Source organism: Magnolia sinica, chromosome 13 (assembly GCF_029962835.1).
Source record: "Magnolia sinica isolate HGM2019 chromosome 13, MsV1, whole genome shotgun sequence".
Lineage (NCBI taxonomy): Eukaryota > Viridiplantae > Streptophyta > Magnoliopsida > Magnoliales > Magnoliaceae > Magnolia > Magnolia sinica.
The window spans coordinates 5,145,196-5,169,373 of record NC_080585.1 but is presented as its reverse complement, the minus strand read 5'-3'; the positions used below and the strand labels follow the sequence as shown (position 1 = coordinate 5,169,373).

Below are 24,178 nucleotides of genomic sequence, written 5' to 3'. Positions count from 1 at the left end.
CCAAGAGTTCTATTTAAACATATGTTACAAAGAGCAAATGGCAGTGGTGGACCTAGACTGAATTAACAGTTAAGTCTCCCAAGACTGATCCTAACATGCAGAGAAGACTTTATACCTTTGTGGGCTAGCATTTCTTGTGTAATACCATTCTGATTTCTTTGAGAGTAAGTTTCCTGCGTCCTTGTTCTTCCTGAGAGTTTGAAGGTGAGAGGATGCAAATAAAATTTGTTGAAGTTTAAGGTTTAAAGACTCACCAAACTGATCCAATTTGGGTTCAGTTGGCACTTGTACAAATCAGTTATGCAATAAGCTGCTTTTATCAACCTGATGTGAATCGGCTGATATTTACTGTATAAGAAGTGGCTTGGTATTGTTAGGTGTACCTAGATGTTTTTATATGCTGTTTTATGTTTCAGTGAGCTTATGCAGAACTCTCTCTCTCTCTCTCTCAGTGTACTTTTGTTCCAATGGTAGAGAAAAATGAATTAAAGAGTTAAATTCTGCAAAATTTCTAATCTCTGGAGTGACTATTTTGTAAATTTAAAGAAATGGAACGAAAGAAAGAAAGGAAAAGAAAAACAAAACATTTATTTGTTCGGCCTTTATGTTTTGCCATCAATTAGGTTTAGAGTTGTAATTTTGTATGTGTGTTGTGCTTACATTGTTTTTTATATTTCTTTGTTAATGAAATTGTTTCATATCTGATTGGGAGAGGTATATATTTGCAGTTTTACACTCAAGATAACACTGATGAGCATCCTGGAAAAATGAATAGTGGTATGGAGACTAGAAAGTTTTTCTTGAACTGCATGTCCCTTCTTTGGGGACGCCTTGACGGTAACCAATTTGAAATTGCAATGTCTGAAAGGGGACCACAGATATCAAATCTCCTGTTATCACAGGTGAGCATACTTGGGCTTATTCGAATCTAATGGTTAAGTTGCTCATTGATCATAGAATTGCATTAGGACACTATGTTGATATTCTGGTAATCGTCATCATTTCCTTGGGAACATATCTTTATCTTTGACCTATATCTTTGTTTGTTAATCTAGTTGATCAGATTTCATTGGAGTAATTGCTTTATTCACTTGTTTCATCAATCATGTGTTTATGCGTTGGTTAAGAAATTTTAAAATATTTAGAAGACCATTTTATGTTTCTTTTGCTAAAAAAAGGCATCAAATGGTCTAGTGAATATTTAAAATTTATTTGTGAACCAGCACATAAACATATGACCATTTTCTGATCTTTTTTTCCCCCCTAAAATGGATCTTATACGGAAGTGTTACTTAACGTTACTTTCTTTTTCATGGATACAACTGGTTAACTGGATGTAATTGTTTGCGGTCAGATATTAATGCAGGGGCATTTTCACACCGGGCTCAAGTGGGGTAGCCTGTTGGACGTGGGGACACACTTGGGGTGGGTGGCCCATGTGAAGCGGAACCCATGTGAAGTGGGGCCCACGAGGAGGTTCGGCCGAGGTCCTAACTCATGCAATGTGGGGCCTGGGCTATGAGATAAAGGGATTGATTTGCCAATCTCTATTAGTTCAAGCTTTTAGAGCAAGTGACTAATTGTCCTACATCAAACTGGTATCAAAGCGGAAGGTCTCGTGTTTGAGACTCATCACCAGAGGTGATTAATGCAGGGGCATTTTCACACCGGGCTTGAGTGGGGTAGCCTGTGGGATGCGGGGACACACTCGGGGTGGGTGACCCGTGTGAAGCGGAACCCATGTGAAGTAGGGCCCAGGAGGATGTTCGGCCGAGTTCCTAACCCATGCGACGTGGGGCTTGGGCTATGAGATAAAGGGATTGATTCGCCACTCTCTATCAGTTCGAGCTTTTAGAGCAAGTGGCTAATTGTCCTACATCAGATATGCTTTCTAGATGTCATTTCCAGAAGATTCTTTTAGTTGCTAGTTGGCTATGTTTTTTGGGTGGTGGGAATGAGGATGCTTCATAAACAAATATTTCACCTGGTTGCTCCAACCTTAAGGGGTTGGGAACCTGCGTATTAGTCTTTCAACCTGCCTCTTGTTCAAGTGATACCAGTGGATTCCGATGACACTTCAGGTGATGGTGATCTGGGTCAAGTATGTTGTGCGTTCAGATCATCTGGGTGGATGGCCAGGGGCTTGTTGGAGCATCCCTCCAGAGTTGTTCAATGATGATTTTACCAAGCTTTAGGCATGCATATTTACAGTGATAGATGGGAGAAAAGTCTGTTTCCACTTTCTATACTTGGTGCAATCCATTTTTGATACTTGCTGTTTTGCACATTTGTTCAAAGGGCAGTTTGTCCCTCAGTGCTTTACTTCAGATTATTGCTTATTTTAACAGATCATGCGTGGTTTAGATCTTCAGCGGTCATGTTTGTCATTAAGCGGTCTCGTGAAAAGTCAAAATGTCTGTCGGCTTCTGTTTCTCGTCTATATTTTTATGCTGTTTTAGGCATCTTCATGTCTGAAATTATTAGGTCCCAATGAGAATCCATTGCTTATGATGCAAAATCTTGGAATATTTCTCCATAAGATCTATTATTTGATGACTTGATATGATTCTTGTATATAATGATTCAGTTGCAAAGTCTTTTGCTTGGGCAAATTATATTATGAGCCCTGTAGTGATGTTGTATCTCTTCTCTCGCAAAGCTTCAATGTACTGATGAAGATGTGATAGAGGGGGCATTGAGCATCTTAAGGGGTATCATCTTCAAGACGGGTTTTTCTTCAACTGGAAGCAATCTTCTTGACTCTCATCAGATGGAAGCTGTGTTACCCTTATTGCTAAACCTTCTAGATGAAAGAGATTCCGCTGCAAGAGCTGTGGTGTTTTTCTATGCAGAATATTGCTCTCTGTATCCTTCGCACCTTGAAATCCTTTGTAGCACTGTTTCATGTCTGTCACCTTTATATTTGTGGTCATAACTTGAGTATTTGACCCACATATTGTTCACCAGAAATCCAGATTGTCAATGCCTTCAAGAAATTTTCAAACGCCTTGATTTTGGAAATCAGTGCCAGAGGAGGAATGCCATTGATGTTATTTCGGAATTTATCCGTATTTATTCAGATTCAGGAAAAATGCTTCCTCCATCAGTAAGGTATAAGACAACTCACAATGGTTTAATCTCTCTCTCTCTCACCTCTCTAATTTCTAGGTGTATTAGCCTTTTGCACTTCTTTTATGAATGTTCTGTGCCCCACTGCAGAAAAGATATTGCAGAACACTTGCTAGATCGCCTTGGAGATGAAGAAATTGACATTCGTGTGCAAGCATCCAACTTAATCCCAGAGATAGGTTTGTTGATCATCAGAACTTCTCATGGCAGCGTTCAGCTTGAATGGTTGTTCGTTTAGCTGCAGCTTGCAGGTTGCAAATGATATTCAGGTTCTATAAGTTTGTGAAATAAAATCGTGGACGTTTTGTAGGAAATTAGGAAAATTTCCCATTCTTGAGCAAACTAATAGGAACCATCTATTTTGATGCATCCTTTTCTGAAAGAAGTAGCATTTGTATGTGTCCTTTCCTAAGCTTCAAGAACTAAGATCACATCTTCACTGATTTAGGATGCTTTATTAAAACATGAAATTTAGGACAATGTTTTCCGTATTGTTATTGCGTAATGTATCACACCCTCGGGATACTGATACATATCAATTATCACATGTGATATATTGGTTGTATCGCGGTATGTATCGCCGTTATCGGGAAACATGGGAAAACATTGGGACGTTGGCAGAATTTTTCAATGAAACTTCAGCGATTGTTAAAAAAATATCAATACATACTTAGAAATCAAAACATCACAAAAACCAAGTGAACATAATAACTTTCCTTTGTATGGGGTCCTAATCCATGCGTTGTTTGACTGAACCGATGCAAGTATATTCAAAGTCTATCCTTATAGTTAATAAATGTAAGAAGATACGTATGGAAACACAAGCAACACATTCAAATGCAAAAGAAGTAGAAAACTAGAATATACATGTGAATAATGTGTGTGGCTGTGGCTCAGACTCATATAGAGTTGTGCAGTGGCTCAATATCATCATCTCCATCTTGACGAGGCCGGGCATAATACCGCTTCTCCACAAATTGACAATACTATGCCCAGATCATAGTAGAATGATACTAGTGAAGATACTCTCTAACATAACGTTGGTACTTATCCTCTTCGATTTGAAAAAAATTGGGGATATTTTGAAAATTTCTCAATTTTCTGCAAATCAACCCATCTTCCCCTAAATCCCAAAATTTGTGTGTATGTGATGATGATTTCATCAAACACTCCTGAGTACTCTAAAATGGGGGCCAATTGACCACTGATTGAAGTGGAATTTCAAAAAAAATATATTTTTTGACATTTTTAATTAAAAAGTAATTTCTTTCCGAAAAAGTCCCAAATTAGTAAGAATCACTAGGTCAGGTTATATATATGTTTGATTTTGTGTATGGACATAGATTTCAACCGATTTGTGAGAAACTAGAAAATTTTGATTTTTCTCAATTTTCTGTAACTCGGCTCATTTCCTCAAAATCTTGAAATCGAAGTTCCAAATTCATGATTTTTCATGCAAAACTTGATGAATCATTATTTGTAACCATTTGACACTGATTTAACATGATTTACAGGAAAAAAAGGATCCAAAATTGAAAATGCTCACCGGATCAAATATGCAGGAATAAATATCGCATTACCTGTGCGTTTCGTATCGCACAGGTGAGATACAAGATATATCATAGGATATATTGGCCGACATTGTCGATATTGAAAACATTGATTGAGGATACGTTTGTGACTTCCTTGTTTTATAGTGATTCTTGCAATTTACTCAGATTGCATTGTGATTTTTGATAAACATTGATTTTCCCTGATAATCTTTCCCTTATTTATATTTCCTTGTGCTTTGTTACTTCAATTTATGGAATGTTTTCCTGCAATTGTTTTTTTTAACCTCACATTTTGGTTGTAGGTCCTCATTTTGTTTTGCCTGCATTACTTCGCCTAGTGTACTCACCGGATGAAAGAGTGCAGTCATGTGCAAGTGATGCAGTGGTTGCAGTGCTCAAACGTCATAACCAGAATTTTGATGTGATAACTATGCTGCTCGACAGTCTCAGGTTTACTAACATGGATTATGATTTATGACTGATCAAAACAATCAAAACTTGACATTATTAGTTCTTTAAAGTTGCTCTAATCTGGAAAACTTTTAAGTTATTTGTGGTTTTTTTTTTTTTTTCCTTCCAATTTAATGGGCTAAATTGCACTCCATTTATTTTCGTTAACAGCAACCTCAGTCAGAACCCCAATCTTTTCAAGACACCAGGGCAGAGAGAAGGTGCGCTACACAGTGGTTTGATATTACAATCAGGTAGAAGCCACACCTGTGTTTATGAGGTGGTTCATTTAATTTATCCCTTGTGATTATGCATCGCTATTGGGTGCTTGAAATTTTTAAAAAAATCTGCACCATGGTATGTTGCTGCATCAGGTGGGTTGGGTGACAAGCCAAATTATATTGATAGATATGAGATGAAAAATGATAAGATATACTGGATATGATTCTCACTGCATGTTCTATCAGGTTTTCTTTCATAGGATATTAATGACTTGAATTTAATATTTCTATTGACTTTCCTATTTTTATTTCTGTAATTGTATTGCAGGTTCTAAATTGGATGCTGATTTGGTACTAAGGCTGATCCCAAAATGGTCAGAAAGTGTAAGATTAATTTCCTCTAGATATTTTAGTTTATTTACTGAACTCCTGGTTATTTTGGTCATCATTCAAACTTATTGATGGTGCACCATCTGCCTTTCTGTGAATTATTTTTAAAATGATGTTGCTGCTACTTATGTTTGTCTCTTTAATTAATTTGCTTGTTTTCTTAACAATCACAAGAAACATATTTTTTTTCTTATCTTAGCATCTGGGCTTACAAGATTGGCATGTCCCCTGTGGGGCACTGCAGTTTTTTAATGCAAGAATGGTTGGTTTCAAGTGAAGCCTTTCTAGCTAGGGCTGTCAACGGGTTGGGCCTGGGATAGGTCTCGGCCTGGATTTTGAACTATTTTGGGCTGGGCCGTCTGCTCGGGCCTATTCAACATTTTCAGGCCCGATCCTGGCCCATTGACACCCCTATTTCTAGCATCTATTACAGACATTTTTGTAACTCATGCCCACCAGGACAAGTTCTGCTGGCCAAGTTGCAGATTTTCTAGTATCAGATCATACATTTTGAGCAATTGGATCCAGCAAGAATGGAATAACAAGTTGTTATTGAGGATCATTATATAATGTAACAGGCTTGTCAAACATGTCTGGTTTTCCTGGGTCTTGGTGTTTGACACCTCATTCTCATGCCTAACCCACATTGTGCCTGCATGAACTTGCATTGTTTCTTGCAATAGATTTAAAGGAACACTTAAATGGTTTCACTCTGCTCTCTTTTGTACAGCATATATATTTGAAACACATGCAGATTGATCCTTGTAGACTAATTGTTTCATGCCAAATTTAATAGGTACAAGATTGGAGCATATTGATTGAACCACTGATTGATAAGATGTTTTCAGATCCTTCAAATGCAATCATTGTCCGATTTCTTAGCTATATAAGTGAGCACTTGGCGGAAGCAGGGGATGTGGTCCTCTATCGTATTCTCTTCCATGCTCAAGGGCAGAAAGAGTGAGAGCAATTTATTATGCATTGTTTGTCACCTATTTAATTTTGAACTTTGCATTTCTTCCAACTCTATTATTTGAACTTTTCCTCATTTTTGCGACTTTCCACTTCTTTGCCCAACAATCCTACTTAGATTAGCTGTGTCACCTTTTCTATTACTTCTACATTTCCTTGAAAAGGTAATGGATTTTTTTTTTGGAAAATTGCATATTATTGCAGAAATATCTTTTTTTTTTTTTTGGGTCTGTGTGTGTGTGCGCCCGCGCCCATGCACATTCTAGAGATAACCCTGCTGGAAGAAATAGAGGTTCAAAGATTTCTTCACCTTCCGGTGGAGAAAGGTAAGTGGCAACTCTGGCCTGGAAACCAGTGAATAGTGGGAGGTTCTAAATATGATATCCTCGGTTAATTATGACAAATCTTATCATGGACGAAGGGAGGAGAGAAGAGGTGGTTTGAGATCCCAGAATCCCAGCAGGGTTGTTGAGGAAGTTTCCCAATGAAGATTTATCTCATGGACTGCGAGGGGACTTGGTTGTCATCTAAAAAGTGCACAGGTGAAATGGGTGCTTAGAAAACATGAAGCCTCTATAGTGATACTGCAGGGAACTAAAATCTGTAGCCTCTGATGTTTTGATTTGGTCAGTTATGGGGAGAGGCAATGCCTGCTTGTCTGAATGAATTGAATGATGGAGTGTCTTTGGGGGTAATTGCTGTGATTTGGGATGCTACTCCTGTTCGGAGAAGGACAATTGCTTGGATATTTTGAGTCTATATTCTCTTCATATTTGTGCAGGATGGATTCCTATAGGATTTTGCTTCAGTCTATGGTCCTCAATTGAGAAGAGGAAGCTTCTAGTATGAGTTAGACACTGTCAATAACAAATGGGGACTGTCCTGGTGTGCAGGAGACTGGGAGGTGGAAGCTGAATCATGCTGGGTTCTTAGAACGAGTGACGAAGAATGAATTGATTGATTTGCAGTTGGGTGGGGCACACTGTAGTGGGTCCAATAATCAAGTTGGGCATTCCATGTCCAGCTCGATAGGTTCTTGGTCTCAGCTGATTGAGTGATGCACTTCCCAAGACTTTTCCAAATTGCAAGTCTCAAACCAACATCAGATCACTACCTAATCATTCTAAGTTCTGAGATGGAATCATGGGCAAATGGGTCCCAAAAAGGCTTCTTCCATGCTTTGAGGTGTTTAAGGCAAGATGGCCTCTCTCTCTGTCCCTATTTGTTGTGGCTGCCGAGACAGGCATCATAAAAGGCTTCACTGTGAACAATTCAGGATTGCTTATATCTCATATTCAGTTTGCTGATGATACCTTGTTGAAGTGCAAGCATGCTAGGGAGCAAGTGGCATGCCTCAAAATTATTTTCATGTGGTTTGAACTGGTCTCGGGTTTAAAAGTGAACTGGCACTGGTCGGAGGTCCTGCGAATTAATCTGGATGTGGGGTCTCTTCCTTCATCTTATCTCTGCCTCCCTCCTCCTGTGTCTGGTTTCATCTTGACCACAAGAACATTCCTCCCAATTGATAATACATTAGATGAGATGGGCACCTGGTATGAGTTGTACGACATCTCCAGTTTAGAAGAAATTTAATTGACGCAATGATTTCCTCTTGCACTGGCATTCTTTCTATCTAGGAAGGTATCTTTATTCCCATAAATGACAATGACAAAATAATTTGGAAGTGGGATATGCAACACATGTTTACCATGAGATCCTTCTAGAGGCTTTTCTTTGGGGAGAGAAATATCAGACGCCCTATGCATGTATATGGATGAGTGGATGCCCTCACAGGTTTGCTGTTGCTACTAGGTTGCTGGCTTAGATAGAGTCCTAACGTTGGATCACCATAAAATTATTGTTAATGTATGCTATTTATGCTTAAAAGAGAGGAAGTCGGTCAACCACCTCTTTATGCATCTCTGCTTTGCTCAAGAAGTCTGGTGGTTTATTCTTTGCATCCATGAGGCATGGTGGTTGATGCTAGAGACTGTTGTCAAACGTCTCGAAACTTGGAGCATAGGCTCTTATTCAGTCAGGGGAAGCACTATTAGCATTTGGCTCTCCCTGCAGTGTGGTGGACTATCTAGAGGGGAAGTAATAATCAGTAAATCCACGAGTAGTGAGCAGATTGCTAAGAGGGTTAGAGAGAAGATCATTGCATGGGCTCTTATTAGGAAGCCTGTCAATAGTGTTAGTCATGACTCATGATTCACTGTGAAGGGGTTGGCTGGAAGCCTCTCTGGATGGTAGTCGCCAGTCTGAACTTCGTCAGATCTGGGAGCTGCACTGCTTGGGATGTGGAAGCTTAATTTCGATGGAAGCTTGAGAGGCTATCCTGGTGAAGCTGGGATAGGAGGAATTATAACAGATGAACACAGTATACTCGCACAGCTTGTAGGGGTCTTATTGGGTAACTAATTGCACTTTGGCAGGGTATGGCTGACCTGAAAGGTATTCAAGCTCCTCCGAGTCTTATCGATGGGCATTCAATGAATGTGCTTAAATGTCAAAGCTCCATTGAGGATTATCCTTGGTGTTTCTCTCGGTGGATAGAGGAAATTAGAGAGATCAAGGAGACCATCTTGGTATCCTTCTCTCACACGAGTGCTCAGCAGGTGATGTTGTTAAAAAGGAATGTGGCTTCTTTCCCTTTTGATGGGAGACCTTATCCTTCTTATGTGATCTCTAATCTTTTAATAAACTGCACTTAAATCTTCAAAAAATCCACACTTTAGTTTCTCCATCATGATTCTGGCCAGTACCTATGGAGCTGCCAAAATAAGCTGGGAACTGCGAATCATCCATCATTTCTCTCATTTCGGAATGTCAGGTGTATCCTGTATTGTTTTCTGGAAATATGTTCTGTTGATGTGAAAATTCTTTTGGTGTGCAATCTTTGCATGATTGAGTGTTTCATTTAATGCTTTCAATAGTTTTAGTTATTAAATTTTTTGTTTTCGTGCAGGATGGATGAGAATTTGCTTTCAAAATGTGGTAATAGAACCTTTACAAGTGATGATTCTGTTGAATTAAAGGGTTCTCTATTTAATCGCCTTTGCCCTTTGCTCATAATCCGGCTGCTTCCATTGAGAATCTTTAATGATCTGAATTCTTCTATTATGTATGGTCAACTTCTCAATCAAGATGTGTTGCATGGTATGCTTGTGTTTACTGCAAAACTTCTCTTTCCTTTTATAAAGCCTGCAGAGTCATTCAGTTAGTTATTGTACTTTGGTATAAAGAAGGGAAGAAAGAAGAGAGAAAATTAGGGTTGGATGTCTCCACCTGTTTTCTTATATTTCTATAGTAATAATACCAAAATGAAGAGTTGCTCCTCACTAATGACAATTTCCTTATGCAAAGTGTATCAAACAAGACTAAGAAAGGGGCCACATGACAAAGAGGAAGCTAGGTGGGCTGTATAATGTACGGCTCACATTACATCCATCTTAGGTGGCCGTACAATCATATAGACCACATTCACCACCATCAAAAGTTATTATTGTCTACCTCACATATATTCTGTTTTACCTTGTGGTCAAAGCTCACACTTTTTGATCTATCCCACTCCCTTCTTCGGAGGGTAAAGAAAGCATCCAGCAACTGTAGAATTTAACCTGCAGTCATACCAGCTTATTTATTGTGCTTTCTCGAGCAATCATCAACTCTTGGAATCTTTTGTGCATTTAGACTTTAAATGGAGAAATGCGGATTGTTAATGATTATAGTGTTCGTCTCTTGTCTGACCAAACATCAGATAATGGAAGTTTCATGATCAACAACTATGACTGTGTTGCTGCTCTTTTGATAAACAGGTACTTCTATAAGCATAAAATCTTCTTCATTAGGCCAGCCCAATCAACCTGACTTAGAAGCTGAATTTTCTTTTCCCTTTTTCTTTTAATTTGTTTTGAATTTCTACCAGGGCATTTAATTTGTTTGAATTTGAAGATGTTCGTAAGCTTGCAGCTGAGCTTTGTGGGCGTCTTCATCCCCAAGTATGTAACTGCAGTCTCCATATGCAGTAATAGGCTCTAATAGCATGTGCCATCTTCTTCAATGGATCCACTACTAAGATATGATTGAAAAAATTTCTTTTTGCATGTTTCTATTAAACAGACTGTGGACATAATAATAGCTTTCTTCTACACATTGTGTGGATGCATGCTTTTGCTCAATATTTAGATCATATAAATTTCCACTGCAATTTTTGTGAATGTTAATCAAGAGTTGCCAAGTGGAAATCACTAATAAACCATTCAAACCATCAAATGGACTTTCCAGGATACACATCTATGCATGCAAATGCATTGCTGACATTCAATGAATTACTCTCGGTTTAGGCCTCAACATGCCACTCAAATGTACCTGTTACTTTTTGGACCAAGAGATGCAATGCTTGGGCTGATAGTTCGTACCATATTCTCCTATTTTCAGTTTGTACAAGTGGGGTCCATGGTTCAGCGATCTAAACCATTTATCTCAGGAAGTGGCTTGGAGATTTTCCTAGGAAGATGAAGTGCTGTAGAAGGTTGTTTGTGCGAAATATGGATCAGGTAGTTATGCTTTGGCCCCCTGGATTAGGCTGGCTCCATAAATTTCAGGATCTTGGAGGGCAATCCCAAGTATGGATTCTTCCTTATTCCTTAAGGAATCAGATTTATAGTTGGCAACGATTCCTGATTTGCTTTTGGGAAGATATTTCGTGCTGCAATCAACCTCTATCCTGCCTTTTCCAGAATTTCTTTGGACTGATTACCAAAAAGGGGATTGTAGTGGACCATTGTTTCTCAAGGGAGGGTGGTCAGGTCGTTTGGAACATTCAGTTCAGAAGATTTCTGTTAGATGAAGTAATGAATCTTATGTTGCTCTACTTTCCTTGCTTGAAGGTTTGTTTATCTTGACAGTTGACATAGATAAGAGGATTTGGAAATGGAAGGCACTTGGTTTGTTCATGGTGAGCTCATTTTACAGGCAGCTCATTGGGATGGGGCATCAGAAGTCCCCAACTGGAACATTTTGGGAACTTGGGTTCCCTTCTAGTCACGCTGTTTTTTTGTTGGGTCACCAGCGCTAATAAAACTCTTGACTCTGGATCATTTGAGAAATGGACAAAAGATTATTGTAAATGCGTGCTTCTTATGTGCACAAGATGGGGACTCTGTTGACCATCTATTCAGACAATGCAGTTTTTTTTTTTTTTTTTTTTTTCAGGAAGTGTGGCCCTCTATTTTGAGTCTCTCTGACATAGAATGGGTGATGCTAGAGGTGGTCGATGATCTTCTAGAAACTTAAAATTTTGGCTACAAATCAGAAAGGGGTGGTATTCTTTGGCGCTTGGTTCCTCCTGTGAGATGGTGGTTTGTGTGGAGACCTGGAGGGAAAGGAATAACAGGGCTTTCAAGAACAAGTGTAGTAGCGTCCCTTAGCCCTTGGGTATCAGAATCAGCTAGGAATTGATTATTTCGTGGGCTTCAACATTAAGGGCATTCAAAGGGGTCTCTTGTAATATCATGGGAAGATGGTGGGCTAAGGTCGTGGAAGGATGGAGTGGGAGGCCCATTGACTCGAGCCAATCCTGGTCTACGGTGCCAAATGGGTCGTGGAAGCTTAATTTTGTTGGGAGTTCTAGGGGCAATCCAGGTTCAGTTGGAACTCATGGAATCAAAAGGGATGATCAAGGTAAAAGTTGCAGTGCTTTTGCTGGCTCCATTGGGTTTCCAGAGTCAAACGAGGCTGAAGTGTGTGCTCTTTGGTAGAGCATAAAGGAGCTTGCCAATCCCATGACCCATTCCTCTATTGAGTTGATTTGGCTAATGTTATTTGCTGACCCCAATTAGTTCAGATAAGTCTTGGATGATGTTGATTCAGCTAATGTTATTTAGCAGGCGAATTCTTCGGGTGTCTACCCTTGGTGCTTCGTGTGATGGCTAGAGGATATCAGGGAATTACAGGATGCCATCCAAGTTACATTCTCTCATGCTTGTGCCTTTGTGGGGATGTGAATTTTATAGCAGATGATTTTTATGGTCAAATGTGGACTATTGCTGTATTTTCATTCTTAAATCGTCTGTTTCCCAGCCACCAATCAGAAGGTTAGGACTTGAGGGAAAAAAGGAAAGAGAAAGAAGACATCAAATTAAATAGTTCATTTCCCTTTCTAAGAAATTTGTATCTATATCTTTTTAGATTAGGAAGTACATTCCTAGGAGGTACTGTTTATATAAATTCTAGACACACTCAAGAACATTCTAATAGGCTTTTAACCTCATTCAAATTTATACATTTTGTAAGAACAATTAGAAGTTAGATATTGCAAACAATCTACTCTAGATAGTCAGGGTCTATTCCTATCACCCACTTTCTGGTTGCTGATGACCTTTTCTTAATTGTAACATAAAAATTTTGTTTCTATTATGCAAAATTTAAATGAGCATGAAAATTATTTGGAGCAGCTTGAGAGTAAGCCAAAAGCTTTTTTTTTTTTTACTTCTTCTTCTTCTTGTAAGATGCTGCAGCTTAGGATTCAGGTCATTGTAACTACAAAACATTTATGCAGAAACGTCTTCCTGCTTAGCTCAGTGTTCCTCTTCAGTGTGGCTGAGCTTGTAAAGATATTTTCAAAGGGCTGTTTGCTAGGATTAACAGGAAAATGTCGGGATCTTTAGGTTGGATTGGGGGACTTGGGTTCTTTGAGACACGTTCTAAGCAACATGCCTATTCACCTTTTATCTGCATGTAAAGTCCAGTTTCTGTTTTAAAAAGAATTGAGAATATGTTTGCCAACTTTTGGTGGGGAGAACCTGACTTTGGAAAAAGATTGCATTGGAAAAAGGCGGTTTGGTTTTCAGAAGTCTAGTGAATATCCAGCTTAGTTTTAATATCGAACTGGTTTGGTGTCTTTTTAACAAACCAAATTCTATGGTCAAAACTGCCATTCAAAATAACAGGACTCAAGTTTTAACGTACTCTTGTTTCCTCACTATTGGGTGGATAGTGTGGCACACTTGTTTTGGGTTATTACAGATTGAGCAACACTATTGCACAACGACTGAACTAGGGAGCCAAAACATGGAATTCAGCGGCCCCCTCAAGTTAATCACATAAATGGGAGGATGAGCCTTATGCTAGCAATGGGCCGGGCTTGGTCCTTGAAAAATAAATAATTTAAACCGGGGGGGCCCGAGGGCCTAGCCAGAGCAATTCAAAATCCAGGCCAAGGCCCAACCCATTGCCAGGCGTAATGGGTTTATTTAACTTACCTGATCCATTGGCAACAATGGTTTGCGGTGAACGTAATCTCGAACACACACCCCCTCCCCGTTTGTTGCACACCACCACACTCCTTGTCCATAAGAGAGACAAGAGGGGCGGTGCTAACCAACCTCCCTCCCTCCTTATTTCCCTTTAATGTGTGGCCGCATGCACGCATTAAGGGTTGCCCCATGTTCACTCGTGCCCGACATCTCCCACTTAACCTTGCAGTGGGAATATACTTTATATGCTTTACTCTTTAATGAATTGATTGAGATCGCTCATGGAGAGCAAGAATCAAAGAAGTGGGACTACCTACGTTTATAGTATCTCCACACATAGGTGTTTGTACTCTAAACGACCATAACACCATCAAACAACCTCCCGAGCTCTCCGAGGCCCCTGCCTAAACCCGCACGACATCACTAGATGGAGACAACCCTCAATCTAGAGTTCCTTTACCTTCATACATACTTATCCTCGAGTTTAACTCACAGATCTTTTACAAACTTTCTTCTAAGTTTTAAAAAAAAAAAATAATTTCAAGGAAATAATTTGCAAATTATCATTTCACACGAAACTCAATAATGCCACGGTGGATAAGTTTTAAAGTGTGTAAGCATGGTCCTAAAGACCTGGTGATGTCAAGGGGTCTTCCTCTTTTCTTTTTTTTTTTTGAAAGATAAGGGGTCTTCCTCATGCAACCATGCAATTCGGAATTGACTATCTAGCAGTAAATCCCCACCTGAATGAATTATGACTATCGTACTATATGCAAAACGACACTCAAATCTCATCTTCCCGTACGCAAAGGTGGGTAGATAAGGGCACAAGGGTCATCTACATGACCATGTTGCTCACGTAATGCAATGATTAGGTGAAATTAGGCACCGGCATGTAAAACGATCTTGGTGCAGAGTTTAACTCATAATGCTCCAAGCATGTGGTCGTACATCTATCCACTATGCTGCAAAGTAGACATTACCACTAGGCATACTTCAGGTCTACAATGGGTAGGTCCCACCTAAAGTATGTGAACACTGATTCAGCCTGGTTGCTCCTAACCTAGCTTCATATAGGTCATGACGTCATTAGGTGACAGAGGTCCCACCTAAAGCACATGGGTGAGAGATGTTTGAAGAATGATATTTTGGCCAAATCTTTGGTTTGGGAAATCATATGGTGTTTGAAGAATGATATTCTGGCCAAATCTAAATTGTTAGTTGGAAGAGGAAATATTAGCTTTTGGAGTGATGTTTTGTTGGGAGATTATATGCTAATTGATGCAGTGGAAAATCGAGGAGATGTGCCATCGAATGTGCAGCTAAATCAAGTGCTCCATCCGGATGGGTTGTGGAATTTTCGCTAGTGGGGAAGTTCTGTGGACGTTAGACAGGAGCTATCTTCTAAGGCCTCGCTCCTATCCTCAAAGGAATGTATGTTGATTTGGAAATCTACTTCTAATGGCACCTTCTCTGTTGTTTTTGGAGAGCATCTGGAATAGATCATAGAGCTGTCTCTATTTAAATTGGATTTGGCATCAATGGATTCCATTGAAGATTTTGGTTCTTTTATGGAGAATTATGCTTGGAGGAGTCCCCTTTGATAGAGCTGTCCAGCAGAGGGGTACATCTTTGGCACCTATATGTTTGTGTTGTGACGGAAGTAATTAAATTGAAGACTTGACTCACTGATTTTGTCACACTATTCTTGCCAACCAGGTTTGGGCTTTCTTGGATGGTTTGCTCTGCGTCCAGATTTTTGGTTTTCACACTGCTCAACATTTTTTAGATTTTTGGTTTTCAGAAGCTTCCTCTGCTAACCAGTTGAAGGTATTTTGGGTATTATCCCCTTGTTAATTTTTGGGAAATTTGGAAAGGCAGGAAGAAAAGCATATTCAATGGGTAAATCTTTTCTTTGTTAGTTTTGTTTATGCAATTATTTTTCCTGGAGGTCAGGTTGTCATGTCTCCTTTTAATCAATAAAAATCTGGTGGCACCGCCTACCTTTAGCCAAATTTTGGAGGTCATTTGTGGTATAGCTCAAAAACTGGAAAGTCCAGTCGAGCTGACTCGAACACTCAACAAGTCTTCAATTGGCATTTAATACTTGAACAAAAATATTTAGTATGCAAATTTAAAGCTTACAAGATACTTGACGTTAACAAAGAAAGTAGTAGATGGTAGGATGGTTATAATGTTTGGTTTCTTACTGGAAGGATGCAGGCTTGATTCTCAGCTGCCTTTAATTTTTTCCTTTTTTTTTTTTATTTAAAACAGTGGACCAACCAATGACTTGGGTTCATTAAACTGATTGACTAGGTTGAAGTCTCCATTTCTCTATTATTCTTGCCGAATCTTGACTGAGACATACAGAAAATGTCTCATTGACTTGGCTTAAAATCTCAATGATCTGAGTTGACTCTACGAAGTTTGGAGTTGAGTCACTGAGTTTTAGAAATATGGTACTTTTTCGTAACTATTTGGGCTGAAAGGAATGGTCGTTGCTTCTGCAACAGGAGAAGCTCTGGCTGGGGTTTTCTTGAGGATCACCCAATTTCTGCGAGATTGGGCTCTGTGATGTTTGAGGGCTTGTCCCAGTGGTGGCACCAGTTTTTGTTGTTGTATTTTAGTTTTCTTAGGTCTCTTTTTAGTTTTAGTTTTCTTATGTTTCTTTTTAGTTTTAGGTTTTTCTTTTTCTGTTTTGGGCCCTGTTTGTAGTGTTTTCTTTTGTTTTTGTTTTTCTTCTTCAATAAAATATCACCTTTCAAAAAATAAAATAAAATAAAATTACTAGAGTGTGGATTGTAGGTCATTTTATGAGCTTTCTTTGTAGCCCACCAAATATACCCCCCTTTATCTGCACCATGAATTGTATTGAGCGTCTGAAGTCAACAAAAGAAACTATCAATTAGAACATCGAATAGCATATCTTTTCATTCCCTGTTGCTGCTTGGTTCCTTGACTTTGCATTGCTATTATACCTGTCATGCTGTGTAAGGTTTCTTTCTCAAAATTGTTGGGTTGCTTCAAGGTGATAAAGCTCATGGTTGTCTTCTTGCAGGTGCTCCTTCCCATTATTGGATCTCTTCTAGACAATGCTGCACATGGACGAGATATACAGAAGCTGAAGACATGCTTATTTGCAATTTGCACCTCGCTCGTGGTACAAATCTAATCCACGTGGCATGCATAAGTTGAAAACATACCATACATTTTTGATCTCAGTCCTGCTTCATTCTGACATTCTCCATGTCCTTGGGTTGCAAAAATTGAATTGTTTCCTGGTCTAGGTTAGGGGCGGGGATTCAGCTTTGCACCATGATATGGTCAAAATTAGAAAAATATTGGAAAGGGTACTGTTGTTGTGGCCTTCTGCGGACAGTGATGAAGGTATGTGGCCTATTTTTATTTTTTATTTATTATTATTATTATTATTATTTTAACGTTTTAATGATGCCATTTGTCTTATGACTGCAATGCATTCCATGTCCGAAGTTTCCAAGGTGCAGCATGGATGTATCGATTGTCTAGCATTGATGATTTGTGCCGAATTACAAGCCCCAGGATCATCGAAAGATTTGACCCAGAGCGAGGTCAGGATTGTAGGAGAGCAGATGAATTGTCCTGGTGGGTCCCCTCCTGTCTGGTGAATCGGCGTTTACTTGACCATGAGTGTGTTATTCATTCTTGTGCTCATGTCTGTGTGGACTTAAAAACTGCAGGCAATGGCGCTGTGATGAGCTCAGTCCTCACTTATGTGATGCAGAGATTGATATGTGATAAGAATGCGATTACCCTGACAGATTCAGATGAAAACGCATGCCATCGGGAGAGTCAGTCAGGCGAACAAACTCCAGATTCAGTGCTAATGAAGAGTGAAAGCCTGATTGAGCCATCTATCCCACTTTCTTTTCGTCTATGCATGGCCAATGTCCTTATTAGTGCTTGCCAGAAGATCTCAAGCTCAGGCAAGCATGCATTCGCTCGTAGAGCTCTTCCAGAGCTCATTCGTACCGTTGAGGTATATGCTCAAGATCGTCACAAGCTTTTTCTTGCTATGTACTATTGAATTTTTTGAGTAATTTCCTGATGGTTGCTTGCACGCAGGTAGTAGCAGACTCTGTAGTTAGAGCCGCATGCCTGCAGGTTCTATTTTCGGCTGTTTACCACCTCAAATCCGCAGTTCTTCCGCATTCTCCTGATTTACTCAAGCTTTCAATTAAAGCACTTAGAAAAGGATCAGAGAAGGTACAGAAAAATGTCGATGTATCTGTGTCAGAGGATGAAAGGAACATTAGTTATTATAGCACCTCCTCTCATGAATTGGTTTAAGTTGTTATCTGTAGTGAAACTTGAGGGTGTGTGTTCAAAGGCAGGTCAGGCAGTGTGCTCTTCCATCATATTAATTTTGATTCCATTTCAGGTGGGACCCGAAACAGGAAGGGTCTTGATTTAGGGTGGATAAGATGGAAAACCATACCGGCATAATGCTATCCTGGTTCTTTGCCCAGCTCCAAATGCACCCAAGAATTGTACCTTGGGCAGAAAAAGGATATCGCCCTAGAATTTGTTGGCCTGTCAGTTCTGTCACATCCTTCTTTTTCTTTTTCTTTTTCTTACTCTTTTTTAATTTTGTTTCTTGTTTTTTGCATGTGTCTCATCTGCTTTATGTGATCTGAGATGTTAAAGGAGATTCATGTTTTTTCTCTAGAACACTCAATGATCACGGTTCTCTTTGTCTGATTTGTGTGCTAGCCACATCCTGCAGTTGTCATGTGTGCAAGGTCTGGGCTGTTCACCCGGCGCCCTGTGTATGTTCAATGCCATGAAAACCAGGCCATTCCAACCATCTTCTGGGCCACTCTTTGTGATGAATGTGGACCATCGGCCAATATCTGTCATTCCCATCTTTTCATACATATGTGTGCCCCACCTGATGATCAGACCATTCTGATTTTTTTGGGCCATGGCACGTGGATAGTGGGCCCACCATCTGACCAACCTGTATATTGCACACAACCCATGTAGGATGAGTAAGCTTTGAAGCCTTACTCTCGCAACTACCCAATGCATTTCTGGTTCGAGTGCTATCAGATTCTCCACTCTTCTGATGCATTTTTCTGTTTACATGTTAATCAGGAGAGAGTGGCGGGTGCGAAGCTAATGGCATCCCTCATGGCAAGTGAAGATGTGATCATTGAGAGTATATCATCTGGTCTATTGGAAGCAAAATCTGTTCTGGTAAGTATCTCCTTGAAGGATTCTTCACCAGAATTACGACAGTTGTGTGAAAAGTTGCTGTCATGTATTACTCCTCCCTTAGACTATATCCTTGGTTCCATTTAAGCAGCGACCCATTCAGGTGTGCATGGCATCGACTCTGGACACTAGTGTACAGCTCTTCTTCTCTTGTATATTTCTGTGGTGGAACAATGACGTTGGCTACAACACCTTTTTTTTTTATAAAAATAAAAATAATAATACTTTTTCATTTTTCACACGAAAGCATGCGAAATTGTTGTAGAAGTGGCTTCAGCTTCTCGGTTGATCTACAACCCGTGGCAGAGCCCCTGCCAGATGCAATTCGCTTAATAGTGGAAAGATGTTTTCGTTTTACATTTTCTTTCTTGGAAAGTGACTTTTAACCGGATCTTGACCAAACAAACAGACAGGCACGTTTTGGTAGCATCCAAATCTCCTTTGAAAACAAAGTAAAAGAAAAGAAATCCTCCCTAGAAGCTTCTACGGTGATCAATGGATGTCCACAAGCATGTGCCTAGAAACTACTTGGCAGATTCCTTAGCAATGACTTATCTACATGGCGTGTGGACCTCCCTACCTAGTCTTGGGCTGAGTGCTCTTAAAGAAACCCATCCTTTTTATCTCCTACAAACACTGTGGGGCCCACCGTTGTGGCTATGTGAATCCACCCTGTCTGTGAGAGCCCAAAAAACGAGGCAAAGTGAAGCCACATCACAGGAAACGGTGGAGATGGAAAGGCCCACCATTGAAACCCCTTAGAGGTCCACCGTAATGTTTGTATGCCATCTAACCCGTTCATTAAGGTGATTCCTGCCCAGGATGAAGGGAAAATACAAATATCAGCCTGATCCAATTATTCTGTGGGTCCCAAGAATTTGGTGTGGGTGGCTCACTTGGCTTTGGATCTGCCTTTTTTTTTTTTTTTGGGGTCACTTCCTAGAAAGTGATGGACAGATACATCGCAGTGGGTCCACAGCTCTTGGTTGCACTGGCTCCTTGGAATGAATGCAGTCAGTTGGGTGCGGCCCTGACAGTGGGGCCCACCTAGGTGTATGTGTTGTATATTCTCGCCGTCCTCCATTTTTGCCCGGCTCATTTTTTTGGGATAAACAGGTGGACGACACAGTAGGGGTTGAATTCCCACCCTAACACACTTCTTGGGGCCACAAAAGTTTTGGATCAAGCTGCTAATTTTCGGGACCTTATCAACAGGTTGAGGGCAAATAAACGTTACGGTGGACCTAGGAAGTTTCTAATGGTGGCGTTCAATCACCACAGTTTTCTGTTGTGCGGTGCACCTGAGATTTGTATCTGATGCCCTAAAATGAGCTGGCAAAATAGATGGATCATGCGGATATACAGCATATATATCGAGGTGGGCCACACGTTCAGTTGCCGTTTCCTATGGTGTGGTCCACTTAAGATTTGGATTTCTTCATTTTTTGGACCATGGACTATAATGAGCTGGAATAACTGATGGATGGGGAGGATTTATAACATATACATCAAGGTGGGCCCGACGGTCTAGGATTCACTCACTAAGTTGTTACCCAGGACCCACCTAATCCGCGCCCCCGAGGAAGGACCAGAAATCTTTCAGATGAGACAATCTGAGCCTCTCGGTCTGTGGCCCGCAGATAAGACTGGTCATTATAAGATATCCACGACGGTCCATGTTCAACTGAACGAGTGCCTGACAATGGCAGCTGGGATTATGTCTGTGGGTCACAACGTAATCACGGTTTTAATATTTAACAACAAAACCATGGCCCACTTGTCCAAATTGAAAACCCGGACACGGAGCATCATCCATGCCATTGCTTGTTTGTGATCCATCATCAATGGACCGTGATCCGAAAATCACTTCTATGGAACAACCCCAACCCTGCAATTTATTCTGCTAAAAAAAAAAAACATATTGATGGATAGGATCTTCCAATACGTGGTTCTTTTGAGCCGTAGTTCACGTTGTGGTTCACAACAACGGACCATTTCACAATAGGCTCAAACTAAAAAATCCGACTAAATGTACATACTCTTCATCGTCGGCAGGTGCGCAGGATAAAGACCCTTTTTTTTTTTTTTTGAAAAAAATTAAATTAGTAACCCACCAGTCAAAGGGGGAGGTTTCAGGGCGCGGGATCCACCGCGGTGGGTGGATCCGTGACTGTGGGGCCCACCTTTATGCATGTTCCCCGCATCCACGCTGTCCATCCGCTTTGAAAGCTCATTTTAGGCAATGAACCCAAAAATGACGCAGATGCAAATCTCAGGTGGGCCATACCACAAGAAACGGTGGTGATTGAATACCCACCAATAAAAACTTATCAGGGGCTACTGGAATTATTATTTTCCATCCAACCTGTTTATAAAGTCACAGAGACCTGGACGAAGCGATCATACAAATACAAGCTTGATCCAAAACTTTTGTAGCCCACGACAAGTTTTTAATGATCAATCACCACTGTTTCCTGTGGTGTGGTCCACTTGAGATTTGTATCTACTTTATTTTTTGGATCATACACTAAATTAAGCCTTCAAAACGGATGGACAGCGTGGATGTAAGGGAAATACATAAATATGGGGCCCACATTCAGGGATCTACAGTGGATCCTGGATCTACGCGCCCGAGGTTACACACGCGCATACGAGTGAAGAGCCGTGCGCATCTACACACTAGCACACGTGCCAATATGACAAACGTGTGTGAGATCGGAACTGTCTATAATATGGGTCCTCCTGCTCAGATGGTCTGCCCCTAGATATCAAGCCGTTTAACTTCTCAAGTGGGCCACATAGTACCAAACAGAACAACGGTTAAGATAACCTCTTTCTAGCCATCGATTTTTCGCCCACCTGAAGATTGGAACAGCCTAATTTTTATTTCCAAAAGTTATAAACAGTGTGACCCACCTTGAGATCGGATCTCGCACGTGTGTTCCATCCGCCACGTGTGCTGGCGTGCTAAGACAGAGGCCTCTACACGCCTCTGTAATGGGGGCGTCAAACCTCAAAATCAAAGCTCCTACCCCTCTCTCTCCAACCAAAATCAAAGCTTCAACCCTTCTCTCCCCAACCAAAATCAAAGCTCCAATCCCCCCCCCCCCTCTCTCTCTCTCTCTCATCAGATGCTGCAGCTGTTCTTCGCAATCGCCTTCTCGGCGGCTCCTCTGACGCTCTACATACCGCCCGTACGTAGCTTGAACCTCTTCGTAGAGACCGTAGAGACGTTCCTCAGACAGACGGCCGTATATACGGTCAGAGCGTATCCCCGTATCCGGCAGGCCTGCGGCAGGATCGTCGCTTCCGTGCTCCACATCCGTAGGTAGACTATGAAAAAAAAAAACCATTTTTATTTCATTTTTTCCCTTTGTAAGCGGAAAATTTTCATCAGATGGTTTTTTTTTTTTTTTTTCTGTGAGGTGTATCTTATAAGGTGGATGCGAATGTACGGTTTCTCACCACAGGAATGAATAATAATCATGAGGTGGTGTGATTTGGAATTTTGATTTCTTGGGGTTTTTATTTTATTTTGTTATTTTGTTTTTTTATTTTAATAAATTGATTTTTGGGTTTTTATTTTTCTTAATTTTGGCGTTGTTTTGTGCGGTTTTGTGTGTGTCTGTGTGTTTTTCTTTGTATTATTTAGATTTTATTCTTAATATTAGTTTTTTTTTGGAGGGATTCAATCGATGGGTTTTTGTAGATTTTGGGGTGTGTTTATCAAATTTTAGGGTTTCTAAATCTATTTAATTGTTTTGATTTTGGGTCTGTTTGGGAGTGTTGATGGTGGGATTTTGGATTTCGTGGGTGCATTTATTCTGCGTTTGGATGCCCCAGTGAACTGAATTAGGTACGAAATTACGATTTTTATTTTCCCATTTCCTACTTTATTATTGTTAGACTAAATATTGCAATCCAACTTGATAGTGCTGCCAAACACACCTCTTTACAGCTTAGAAACATGAGTTTTTTCGGATACTCTGGCAGCGATGACGATTGATACACAGGCACTTAGAAATTGTACGCGTATAATACATCAACTCAAATTAGAACGCCTAAATTATGAAACCCAGATTCACAAAATCAGATGGATTAATCTATCATACCGTCTGATTCGTCCATCGAATTTTTTTCATTTTCAACCGTCCGATGAATGTCCACCAATCCCGATAGTCATGTAATCATATATGTGTAACTTTTGGTTCATGATAATCTAAACTGGGACCCACAATTTGGACAGTTTTAACTTGTGTGCCACGTATGCAATTTCTAATCCAGACCGTCCATATGGTAAGCCCACCGTCATCAATGCACCACCAACCAAAAATTGCACTGATGGGATGCGTTCGCACTGTAATAATGCAGTGGGCCTGTAGAACTAGAAGGTGGTGGTAGCGACCTCTCTGTGTTAAATCAATCGGGACCATCCATTTGGTGGGGCCATCATGGATGGCCCACGATTATAAAACCACATCAGACAGTGCTAGTAGCTCTCACGCTGAGCTTTGCTGCAGTGAATGTCAACTGTTATTATTTTTGTTTACTATGTTCAGTTTGGAGGCTGCTTGTCTGATATCAACTAGAAGATGATTGAATCGGGATATATATATATGTTTTTTTTTTTTAATTTACCCCTTAGATCGACGGCCCGGATGATACCACGAGCTGGCACGTGATTGTCGAGAAATAGAGAGAAAGCTCCCTTGGGTGATGTACTCTCATGCGTGAGATGGACGCAGGAGCTGCCCTGAACACGTGTCAACATGGCAAACGTGTACGAGCTCTGGTCCGCAATCAGTTAGGGACCCGGTTTCCTGGAAGTTGGGTGGGGCAGACGGTTTTATGTTTGTGAGAAATCCACCGTGTTCATCCGTTAAGATGAGCGGGAAGAAATAACTATCTGGTGGTAGTCGAAACCTTCATGGCTCCACCTCCATGT

General features: G+C 40.4%; 1 protein-coding gene across 2 annotated transcripts in view; it reads left to right on the top strand.

Moving 5' to 3' along the window:
- LOC131222526 (uncharacterized) overlaps positions 1-19,635 on the top strand; it is a 36,492-nt gene extending 16,857 nt beyond the window's left edge. The window contains exons 8-24 of one of the 2 annotated variants that reach the window (XM_058217635.1): positions 729-902; positions 2,660-2,865; positions 2,968-3,111; positions 3,220-3,308; positions 4,985-5,132; positions 5,304-5,386; positions 5,682-5,737; positions 6,540-6,703; positions 9,684-9,874; positions 10,476-10,533; positions 10,644-10,716; positions 17,036-17,137; positions 17,265-17,364; positions 17,470-17,601; positions 17,697-17,995; positions 18,082-18,222; positions 19,114-19,635. In XM_058217635.1, coding sequence (XP_058073618.1) covers positions 729-902; positions 2,660-2,865; positions 2,968-3,111; positions 3,220-3,308; positions 4,985-5,132; positions 5,304-5,386; positions 5,682-5,737; positions 6,540-6,703; positions 9,684-9,874; positions 10,476-10,533; positions 10,644-10,716; positions 17,036-17,137; positions 17,265-17,364; positions 17,470-17,601; positions 17,697-17,995; positions 18,082-18,222; positions 19,114-19,320 — 2,367 coding nt within the window. In that variant the 3' untranslated portion in view covers positions 19,321-19,635. Of the gene's footprint in view, positions 1-728; positions 903-2,659; positions 2,866-2,967; positions 3,112-3,219; positions 3,309-4,984; positions 5,133-5,303; positions 5,387-5,681; positions 5,738-6,539; positions 6,704-9,683; positions 9,875-10,475; positions 10,534-10,643; positions 10,717-17,035; positions 17,138-17,264; positions 17,365-17,469; positions 17,602-17,696; positions 17,996-18,081; positions 18,223-19,113 lie in introns of those variants that run through there. The other variant, XR_009160083.1, reaches the window with a different exon arrangement.
- Positions 19,636-24,178: the final 4,543 nt, after the last annotated feature.